The sequence below is a fragment of the Crotalus tigris genome, unplaced genomic scaffold, assembly GCF_016545835.1.
Source record: "Crotalus tigris isolate CLP2741 ecotype Arizona unplaced genomic scaffold, ASM1654583v1 scf7180000024337.5909745, whole genome shotgun sequence".
NCBI lineage: Eukaryota > Metazoa > Chordata > Lepidosauria > Squamata > Viperidae > Crotalus > Crotalus tigris.
The window spans coordinates 3,994,184-4,006,414 of NW_024100507.1; the positions used below are offsets into that span (position 1 = coordinate 3,994,184).

A 12,231-nucleotide genomic window follows, 5' to 3' on the forward strand; every position below is an offset into this window, starting at 1 on the left:
GTCTCCCAATTTAATTATTTAATTCTTTGTCAGAAAAAGAAATTTGGATATATATATATATATATATATATATATGTTTTCTGAGGTTTTCGCGGGTATTTGTATATAGGTCTTTGGTTGTTCGGGTTTTCTCCCGCGTAAAATTGGAAGTGTCTTGGCAACGTTTCGACGAAGTCACATTCGTCATCTTCAGGCTGGTGTTTTTAGCTTCTTGCTTTGAGCAGCAATGTGTGGTTTTAGCTGTTTCTTCCTTTTAACTGCCAGTGAGGGTATGAACTGATTGGATGGGAGCTTGGCTGTGTTCTGATTGGGTGGAGGTGTGTTCTGAATGGTTAGGGGCTTGGCTGTGCTCTGATTGTCTGGGGGAGTGTTCTGTTTGGTTGTGCTCAGGTTAGTCTGAGTTGCAGAGGGGTTTAAGATTTTGGGGTTAGGGAGTAGTTTGTCAATAAGGGCAGGTTTCCAAATGGCTGGTAGGCGGGAGGTATCATCTCGCTTGTTCATGCTGTGTGGGCGTTTTTCTATCTCGATGGCTTCTCTGATTATTCTGTTATTAAAATGTTCACTTTTGGCAATGGTTCTGGGTATTTTTCAAAGTCAATTTCGTGTTCCTGTGGCTTAAGGTGTTGGGACCAGGGAAGATGTTGGTTCCTCTTTTTGACTGAGTTCTTATGTTCTTCAACTGCGTGCACTTATTCTTCTGTTGGTTTGTCCGATGTATGTGGTGGGACAAGTGGTGCATGGGATTTCGGATACTCCTTGATTTTCTAATTCAATTTTATCTTTGGGGTTTCTAAGGATGGTGGATATTTTTCTGTTTGTGCAGAATGCTGTTTTGATGTTGTGTTTATGAAGGATCTTACTGATTCTGTCTGTGGTGCCTTTTATGTATGGGAGGAGGGCTTTGCCGTTTTCTTGTTCTTTGTCTTGGATTTTGGTGGGGGTTTCTTTTGGATTAGGTTTGTAATTCCAGTTTATAGAGATCATAAAGAAACAAAACTTACAGCCCAGCGACCTACTAGTGAGCTTCGATGTCATATCCCTCTTCACCCAAGTGCCTATCAAAGAAGCCTTGACAGCTATTCAAAACAAATATAACCCCCCCAAACACATCTTAGATCTGACCAACCACTGCCTATCCAACACATACTTCATCTATAATGGACAAAAATACAAACAAACAGAAGGAGCACCCATGGGATCACCCCTCTCACCTGTCATTGCCAACCTCTACATGGAACACTTTGAAACACAAGCTCTAGAAAAATCGGATCACAAACCCAAACTCTGGCTCAGATATGTAGACGACACCTTCATAATCTGGCCACATGGGAAAGAAAAACTGGACAACTTCCTCACACACCTCAACAGCCTACACCCCAAAATACAGTTCACCATGGAAACAGAAGCTAACAACCAACTTCCCTTCATGGATGTCTTAGTCTACAAGAAATCAATGGCTCCCTAGGACACACCATCTACCAGAAGAAAACACACACAAACCGCTATATGCACGTCTCTCACACCACCACCCAGCACAGATCAACTCGTAGGCCAAGACACCATCTCCAGAACAAAACGCTTAGCTGACGAACAACACCTAAAACCCGAACTACACACTCTCACCAATGTACTAACATCCAATGGATTCCAAAGAAATAAGATTACAAACCTAATCCAAAAAGAAACCCCCACTAAAATCCAAGACAAAGAACAAGAAAACGGCAAAGCCCTCCTCCCATACATAAAAGGCACCACAGACAGAATCAGTAAGATCCTTCATAAACACAACATCAAAACAGCATTCTGCACAAACAGAAAAATATCCACCATCCTTAGAAACCCCAAAGATAAAATTGAATTAGAAAATCAAGGAGTATACGAAATCCCATGCACCACTTGTCCCACCACATACATCGGACAAACCAACAGAAGAATAAGTGCACGCATTGAAGAACATAAGAACTCAGTCAAAAAAGAGGAACCAACATCTTCCCTGGTCCAACACCTTAAAGCCACAGGACATGAAATTGACTTTAAAAATACCAGAACCATTGCCAAAAGTGAACATTTTAATAACAGAATAATCAGAGAAGCCATCGAGATAGAAAAACGCCCACACAGCATGAACAAGCGAGATGATACCTCCCGCCTACCAGCCATTTGGAAACCTGCCCTTATTGACAAACGACTCCCTAACCCCAAAATCTTAAACCCCTCTGCAACTCAGACTAACCTGAGCACAACCAAACAGAACACTCCCCCAGCCAATCAGAGCACAGCCAAGCCCCTAACCATTCAGAACACACCTCCACCCAATCAGAACACAGCCAAGCTCCCATCCAATCAGTTCATACCCTCACTGGCAGTTAAAAGGAAGAAACAGCTAAAACCACACATTGCTGCTCAAAGCAAGAAGCTAAAAACACCAGCCTGAAGATGACGAATGTGACTTCGTCGAAACGTTGCCAAGACACTTCCAATTTTACGCGGGAGAAAACCCGAACAACCAAAGACCTATATACAAATACCCGCGAAAACCTCAGAAAACAAATATCGAACCTCTACGGGGAGGAAATCCACCATCTGACCAGGACCTATGAAAAACTTGAAGTCCAAAGAGCTTCCATTTTATGTGACCTCGCATTCCTACGTAACTGCCGAGATCAAAATCTAATCCCCACATGTTTCCAACTGAAATTCCACTCCAACTCTGCAGCCACCAAACGGATCCTGAAAAGAACAGAATTGGCCCTAATCAGAAATGAACTTCACACAAAAAGATTCCTCCTAGACCGAATTAACAAAGATCTCCTCACACTCCACCTCAAACTCAGCAACAAGATCCACCCCGCACTTTGGGACAAATCCAAACAACTCGCCGTCTGGAGAGCCGAAACACAGACCACCCTCAAGACAGATACACACACCAACAAACTCCGAAGACTACAAGAACGCCAGAAACAAACCCCTCCTCCCTCACAGCCACACATGAAACAAACAGTGCATAACATCTCAGATAGGATCCTCACCAAAGCCGAAACCAATGTCCTTTCCAAAGGATTCAACTTTGCAGTCGCTCCCAAACACATCCCCACTGAAACCATTATATGTGGAGTTGAAACCAGCCTGACCAAAATCAACCCCGATGACGCTAACAAAATCAGACTCAAAATCACCAACATCCTCTGCACCAGCAAGCCACCCAAAAGCAACTTACCCAAAGAGGAACAGACAGCACTACGTAACCTGAAAGAAGACACCAGCATAATAATCCTACCAGCAGACAAGGGCAACGCCACGGTGGTTATGAACACATCTGACTACCAAACCAAATTAACCAACCTACTCCAAGACTCCACATACAAACCCCTAAATACAGATCCCACCACCTACCTGGAAAAAACCACCAGAACCAAGATAAAAGCCTCCCCCATTAGCGAAGAGATCCAGCAAAGAATCATTCCCAGAGAGAAATCATCCAGATGCCCTAAACTCTATGGTCTCCCCAAGATACACAAAGAAGGAACCCCACTCAGACCTATAGTCAGCTCCATAGGCTCACCTCTACAAAACCTAGCCAAATTTCTCGCCAAACAACTACAGCCCTATGCAGAATCCATCACCTCACACGTAAAAAACTCATTCCAGTTTATAGAGATCATAAAGAAACAAAGCTTACAGCCCAGCGACCTACTAGTGAGCTTCGATGTCATATCCCTCTTCACCCAAGTGCCTATCAAAGAAGCCTTGACAGCTATTCAAAACAAATATAACCCCCCCAAACACATCTTAGATCTGACCAACCACTGCCTATCCAACACATACTTCATCTATAATGGACAAAAATACAAACAAACAGAAGGAGCACCCATGGGATCACCCCTCTCACCTGTCATTGCCAACCTCTACATGGAACACTTTGAAACCCAAGCTCTAGAAAAATCGGATCACAAACCCAAACTCTGGCTCAGATACGTAGACGACACCTTCATAATCTGGCCACATGGGAAAGAAAAACTGGACAACTTCCTCACACACCTCAACAGCCTACACCCCAAAATACAGTTCACCATGGAAACAGAAGCTAACAACCAACTTCCCTTCCTGGATGTCTTAGTCTACAAGAAATCCAATGGCTCCCTAGGACACACCATCTACCAGAAGAAAACACACACAAACCGCTATCTGCACGCTCTCTCACACCACCACCCAGCACAGATCAACTCTGTAGCCAAGACACTCATCTCCAGAACAAAACGCTTAGCTGACGAACAACACCTAAAACCGAACTACACACTCTCACCAATGTACTAACATCCAATGGATTCCATAGAAATAAGATTACAAACCTAATCCAAAAAGAAACCCCCACAAAATCCAAGACAAAGAACAAGAAAACGGCAAAGCCCTCCTCCCATACATAAAAGGCACCACAGACAGAATCAGTAAGATCCTCCATAAACACAACATCAAAACAGCATTCTGCACAAACAGAAAAATATCCACCATCCTTAGAAACCCCAAAGATAAAATTGAATTAGAAAATCAAGGAGTATACGAAATCCCATGCACCACTTGTCCCACCACATACATCGGACAAACCAACAGAAGAATAAGTGCACGCATTGAAGAACATAAGAACTCAGTCAAAAAAGAGGAACCAACATCTTCCCTGGTCCAACACCTTAAAGCCACAGGACATGAAATTGACTTTAAAAATACCAGAACCATTGCCAAAAGTGAACATTTTAATAACAGAATAATCAGAGAAGCCATCGAGATAGAAAAACGCCCACACAGCATGAACAAGCGAGATGATACCTCCCGCCTACCAGCCATTTGGAAACCTGCCCTTATTGACAAACGACTCCCTAACCCCAAAATCTTAAACCCCTCTGCAACTCAGACTAACCTGAGCACAACCAAACAGAACACTCCCCCAGCCAATCAGAGCACAGCCAAGCCCCTAACCATTCAGAACACACCTCCACCCAATCAGAACACAGCCAAGCTCCCATCCAATCAGTTCATACCCCCACTGGCAGTTAAAAGGAAGAAACAGCTAAGACCACACATTGCTGCTCAAAGCACGAAGCTGAAAACACCAGCCTGAAGATGACGAATGTGACTTCGTCGAAACGTGCCAAGACACTTCCAATTTTACGCGGGAGAAAACCCACAACCAAAGACCTATATATATAGATATATATATATATATATATATATATATATATATATATATATATATGTTTTCGGAGGTTTTTGCGGGTGTTTGTATGTAGGTCTTTGGTTGTTCGGGTTTTCTCCCGCGTAAAATTGGAAGTGTCTTGGCGACGTTTCGACGAAGTCCCATTCGTCATCTTCAGGCTGGTGTTTTCAGCATTGCTGCTCGAAGCACGAAGCTGAAAACACCAGTCTGAAGATGACGAATGGGACTTAGTCGAAACGTCGCCAAGACACTTTCAATTTTACGCGGGAGAAAACCCGAACAACCAAAGACCTACATATATACATACACATACACCTTGACACATATACACACTCATACACATACACATATACACACTCAATTTCATATATTTAGGATACTTACAGCTCAATCATGAACCGGAAGAAGTTAGCCAACAAATATTTCCACTGACAAGGAACACTTTCCTTAATAAACAAAAGTTTTTGACACTTTTTTTTAAATTGGTTCTCTTTACCCAGTTTTAGCCCTTGTGTGGAAAACAGATCAAATTTTACATTGTATTTACTCAGAAATATTAAACATTCAAAAGAGTTAATGTTTTCATCAATATAACAACTACCTCCAATGTTATTGGATGCCATTTAGAATATATCTGCCAGGTATTTTCTACAGAAGTGATTTTAGATTCAATTGAGGTTGCAGAATTTCCTACAATATAAGCTCTGGTCCCTGTGAAATAGCTCCATGGCCCTCCTGACTTTTCCAGGCAACTAAGGAAGGGATGGTGGCTAAATCTAGTACTTCTTTGAAGGAGGAAGCACTGAAAGAGGCAGTGGGTACATTCTTTCCTGAGATTTCTTTCAATTCAGCCATGCAGAGCAACCTCTTTTAATCTTCCTTTTTTAACAGAAGACTTTGGATAATCCTGGAGTAAGCAGATTAGCCAGCCTCCAGACCAAGTCTTGAAACAGAAAAGGCACTCTTTACTCCAGCAGATTATCTTTTCCTTGGGCCTTAAGGGAGCTGAACCACTGAATCCTTCCATAACATCTAACTCAAGCCCTCATCACTTCAAGATTGGATTATTGCAAAGAGTTTTACTTAGGATTGTGTCTGAAGACCATTCAGAAACTGCAGTTAGTTCAGAACGTAACAACCTACTTAATAGTTAAGAACTGCTACAACAGGACTGCACTGTTGCCACATAGATACTGCACTGACTTCCTAAGTTTCCAGGCACATGTGCTTGTTATTATTTGTAAACCTTTTAAGGCTGGGTTTGCACAAGATTTCCTCATCCTGTATAATCTACCCAGGAAGCAATATTCCAAATTCCCTCCTCCAAATGATATGAGAGGAGAGAGAATCTGAAAGTATGATTTCTCACGGACAGCCCTGGTGCTATGAAATAGTATGCCCCAGAAGTTAGGATGGCTGGCTATACAGAATACGAGGGATAATGCAATACTCTCCAGAACTCTATTTTTTAATTGTAAATTGTGAAACTTACATTATGATTTTCTTATATGTGGATTATAATTGAGTATTATTTGTTGGTTTGTTTTTCACATTTCTGAAGTGCCATCTCCCTCAAAGAGGAATTATTATATTTGGATTCTGAGTATCACTATATTTGTATTGGTTGGTGTGTGTGTGTGTATGTGTGTGTGTGTGTGTGTGTGTGTGTATGAAAACAAAAATGCGGCAAGCTCAAATGCTGATTACCGTGTTTCCCCGAAAGTTAGACCCAGCCCGATAGTAAGCCCTAGCTTGATTTTGGGGGGGGGAGGGCCTAAGATAAGCCCTATCTAAAACTAAGCCCTAGTTTTGGGGTGAGGCACACCCCTAACAATCAAGCTAGGGCGGGAGTAGGGGGGTGAAGCTGCCCCAGTTCCCCACACCCACTTACCCTACTGGTAGAACCACCACAGCCAGGCCTCCCATACCCTAACATCTGTCGTGCTGCTACTTGACTTCTTCTGCAACTGCTTGCTGCCACTTGTGGCCGGCCATGTGACGCACTGCATCGTTGCCACTCCTCCCAGCAGGACGCCGCATGATGCTTCAGGCTGCTTCTGTTGCTTGCGGCAGGAGGCCACGTGGCACTTTGGGCCATTTCCGCTGTGGAAACAACCCAAAGAGCCATACAGCATTCTGCCGTGAGCAGCAGAAACGGCGCAAAGCACCATGTGGCATCCTGCTAGGAGGACGGCAATAGCGCAATGTGCCACACGGTGTCCGGCAACAAGTGGCGGCAAGTGGCCAAAGTCAAGCAGCGATGCAACAGGTGTCGGGATATGGGAGGCTTGGCTGCGGTGGTCCCAAGGTAAGACATTCTCTGAAATTAAGACCTAGTACCCCTTTGGAGGCAAAAAAAAATATAAGACCGGGTGTTCATTTCGGGGAAACACGGTATGTGCTGTTAAGTCATTGTCAACTCTTAGCACAAATAGATTTTCTCCATGATGTGCCTAACGTAGTCCTACATACAAATATCTTTGATATATCTGTGTAAACCATCTGATTTAGCAAAATGAAGACATTTCCAGTCCTAAAACAGATGAGTTATTGATGGTCAGGGGACTTACTTTTTGGTAAATTAAAGTAGTGCTTATTTCATTAACATAGAATGATAAGTGAATGACAGATTTTCTCCTTCTATTTCTGCAAGGTTTGGGGATTTCTTTTCTCCTTTGTTTTTAAATTATTTTAACTTTTCAGTACAAAATGTCACAAAATTGCATTGCCAAATCTTGGCGCTTTTAGATAGATAGTATACCAGGATGCAAAAAAAGGGTTCAGTGCCAAATATTATTCTATGCCTCAGGTTAGGCACCCATCAAAAAATAATTGTTCTGAAATGAGAGGAAATGCAATAATGATGGCAAATGATGTGATATTTTCCTTATATTCATTAATGCATCATTAAGAATCATTATTTCAATTTATAAGAATCTATTACTATCAATGTTTAAACGCAGCCCATGGAATGCTAATGCCAACATTCACAAGCTACATAGGAATTTTATATTAGATATTTCTTTGTGTTACAAGTATTACACAAAAAACTCCACCATATCCTTTTAATTAATATACTGTACCTTTTGAACATCTGCATCGTGCTTCTGCTGTAATTTAAGTTTTTCTTCATGAAGTCTAGCTTCCATCAATTTTGATTTCATCTCCAGCTGCAAATTGGATGTTGCACATACTGATCAGTTTTATAGATGACACTTAACCCTTCCCTATAAATCAAAACAGCTTCAAGAACCTTTACATCTAAAATAACAAAGACCCACTGGCAATTTATCTAGCCTTCTGTGAATAAAAGCAAATGGGTTGATCTTTCTCTGATGATGAACTAAACAGTCACAAATCTTACAGATAATTAATTTCCTTGGGATAGAGAAGCAGTTTTGATTCAATCAAGCCTCTACAAGGTCATCTCTTGGTCACAAAAGAATGCTTTTTGACAAATTGGTTAATATTTATTTTAAAATGTATTTAAGGAAACCTTGTGAATATTAATAAAACTAAGCATTGCTTATTTTGGCTAACATTAGCCAACCAGCAATGATACCTTTTTTCTGACTGTTCACTGTTTTTTTAATCCTCATATATTAATATATTGGCCTCATCCTACACACCTACCAGTTTGGTTGGGATTCTCATCTCTGTCCTTTAGCACTTGACATACTGCCTCAGCTGTTCCTAACAACTTATACAGGAAGAAGAGGCAAAATAATAATAGACAAATCAGCATGGCTCATTTTCAACTGAAAACCACAGCTAAGTATCTTGAACCAGGATAGATCTTGTTTTAAGAACCTCTTTTTCTTTTACTAATTATATCATTGAGAAATGCACTATAAATCAACAACCACATCCAGAGTAGAGTTTGCAAAGAAGAAGAAAAATGCTAAAAAAATTATATTATTCAGGGCCGCTCTGCACAGCCTTAGGAAGCTGTACACCCTACGCAGAGCTTTGGAAAAGTAAGGGCAGCTCTCCTTTTCTTTTTTTTCCTCTATGAAGCCAGCTCAAGAGCACAGGAAAAGGGACATTTTCAGATGCTGCAGCTAAGGGCTGGTTTTAATATTTTTCTTCTTCTTCCTTTTCCTAAAGCGCCAGGCTGAGAGGATTACATTGTTTCAGGCAATGTCTGTTTTCACAATAGATGTTCTATTTAAGAATAGCAAAAAGATATATCTAAATTTATATTTCAAGGGAAAAAACCAAATGTTAATATAAAGTGTTTTAAGATCTAAAGGAAAGGGGAGGATTGGGTTTACTGGATTTAAAATTGTATTTCACTGCTTGCTGTTTGATCTGGATGAAAGAATAAGTGTTGCTGAGAAATAAGAGACTTTTACACTTGGAAGGTAAGGTTTGGGTGGCATCTATATTATGGTATCATAAAAATAATCCTAGATAAAGTTCTGTTTATACAAATATTGTATAATATTCTTATCTAAAGAAATGTATATAAAATGATACTGATAAACACTTTTTGCATATTCATATTATTTATGACAGTATCCCCTTCTTATAACTTTAATATCATTTATTTTCTTCTTTTTCTTTTAACAACTTATATGCCAATCACTTCCCTTTCCCCTATTTTTTTATTTTTTGTTGCATTTATACTCTATGTTAAGCATTTGTAATTCATAATTAATCCAAGATTTTAGAAAGGTGAATACTTGTACTGCCTAATGTGGCGTCTTCTCCAATGTCTTGTATCTGTTGTGGCATTTTTTTAGTTTCATCTGTCATTATCACTTCCCTTTGTGTCTTGTCCAATTCTTAATTTTTTTTTCAAAAAATCTTTTGCTTTCTGCAGAGTTTAACCCAAATTTCTATCGTTTGAAGGTAAAAATCACCCGTTGCAGCACACCACCTAAATGGAATTTTCTTCTGTTTATCAGAAAAGGTACGATTACATTTGTATTATCAATACTCATCCTAGTATTAAAATGCTTCTGTAGAAATTAATCTGGTTTCTTCCCAACAAAGTGTATAGGGACATCCCCTGGACCATTTTTGCAAAATGCATATTGATCCTTTAGCCTAATCAATCTGTCTATCAACATTGTCTTCCTCCCAATCTAGAAATCCAGACAGAGATTTAAGAATCTTTTCTCTAATGTCCTCTCCATGTCCTTCTGGAATTGTTCTAATTCTTGAACAAAATTATTTTTCTCTCAATTTCTGTAATGCCAGATTGCCCAAGTCATTCTCTATATCTCTATTTATAACTTCTGTCTTAGTTTCCAAAACTTGTACTTTGTCAGTAACTTGTTTCAAATCTGCAGCCAGTTATCCTCAGATTCAATTTTCTTAACTTCTTCTTTCAGATCTTTTTTCATTGCTGCAAATCCATTTACTTTTTAACTGTTGCAGACATATTTTTACCAAATTCTTCAAATAGTTTCTTCAATAAATCTGATACAATACCCTTATCAGTAAGTTGTTCTAGTGAACCTGCGTGTCCTCCCATTTTGGCAGCTTTTCTTATGGTTGCCATGGTGAGAAAGTGAAAGTATGTCAGTTACTATGGTGAGAAAAAAGTTAGGATTCTTGTTTTATTCTGCTTTTCTTTTCTTTATCCTGCCAATTAGCTTTCCAAAGTCACAATCAAACAGTTTAGCTCTTGTCTTCTTGTTTTCCAAAATCCACCAATTATTACTGTCCTTTTATATAAACAGTCACCTTCCCACAGTAGTCTAGTCTGTTAGTCTATTCAAATTTTCAAAGATACTTTTGTCAAAGAAACACACACACACACACACACACACACACACACATAAATCACTGTCCTCCTTTTCCATTTGAAGATTTCTAATATCACAATCTTGTCTTTGTAATCCTTTAAAATAGGGTTTTTTCTCTTAATTTCAAAAAGAAGACACTCATCTTGATTCTTTAAACTTTATTGCTGTTCAAAATATGTCTATTAGAATAGATTGTAAAACAAACCATAAACTTATTAAGAAGGTGAGGTTTTTTAAAGCAATGGATGGAAACTAATCAAGGAGAGAAGCCAGCTAGAACTAAGGAGAAATTTCTTGACTTGGCTGCTGGTGAGGAGGGGGTCACGGGGGAGGCAAGGCTGGGGCAACGGCACGTGTGCCCACAGAGAGGGCTCCAAGTGCCACCTCTGGCACCCGTGCCATAGGTTCGCCACCACTGGTATAGGGTTTTCTGCCTGAGCAGTGGGTTGAACCAGATGACCTCCAAGGTCCCTTCCAACTCTGTTATTTTGAAAGTCAAATGTCCATAAAAAGGCTCTGCAACAATTAGGAGTAAATACTCAACTCCCAAGATACTTGACTTATCATCAACTGCAAGAAAAGTAAATTTCTGCATTTTTTGTAAGAAGCTGTTCTTCCAGAGTACAAATGGACTATTCCCTTAATTTCTCTTTATTCTGTAGTAATTTTCTGTCAGCCAGAACCAACTTTTGGCTGGCAATTCCATCATTGTCCATCTAACTGGCCATAACGTCTCATCTGGAAGCTGAATACTCCTGATATATCTTATTTTATTTTTATAATTAAAGACCCAGTATTACTCCCTTTATTTAGATAATATCTTTATTTTTAAACTTTTTCTTACATTCAAGAATAGAAATATTACTGAACATTTTTTCTTAAATTGTTTACAGAGTATTCATATATATTTGTAATTAAGTTTACAGAATAATTTCTCACATTATGAAACATTTTAATTATGGCAAAACTCCACTATATTTAATATGGATTCAGCCACAGAATGAAGTATCGGCAATAAAAATGTTATAAAAGCAAAATTAAAAGATACATCTCCGGAGATTGTACCAAGTTTGACAGAGACTATGCAAGCACCCAAATCCTATATGCCGAGCAAGGAAGAAGCCAAGCTTCAATTCCAAGGATTTGTCACATAGGCCAATTTTTAATACTCAAGTAATGAGTAAACTAGGCAGAGAATATAACTCTTAAAAGTATGATTACAGCCAAGCGAGTACTCTTACTGTCAAATGCAGTAATCCTAATCAC

At 39.6% G+C, this 12,231-nt stretch overlaps 1 protein-coding gene across 10 annotated transcripts in view; it reads right to left on the minus strand.

Moving 5' to 3' along the window:
• CEP112 (centrosomal protein 112) overlaps window positions 1-12,231 on the minus strand; it is a 312,867-nt gene that overhangs the window by 247,119 nt on the left and 53,517 nt on the right. For all 10 annotated transcript variants that reach the window (XR_005554525.1, XR_005554526.1, XR_005554524.1 and 7 more), the window contains one exon: window positions 8,293-8,379. Coding sequence is in view for 6 of the 10 variants with exons in the window: in XM_039325516.1 (XP_039181450.1) it covers window positions 8,293-8,379 (87 nt within the window). In the remaining 4 variants the exon portion in view is untranslated. The remainder of the gene's footprint in view (window positions 1-8,292; window positions 8,380-12,231) is intronic.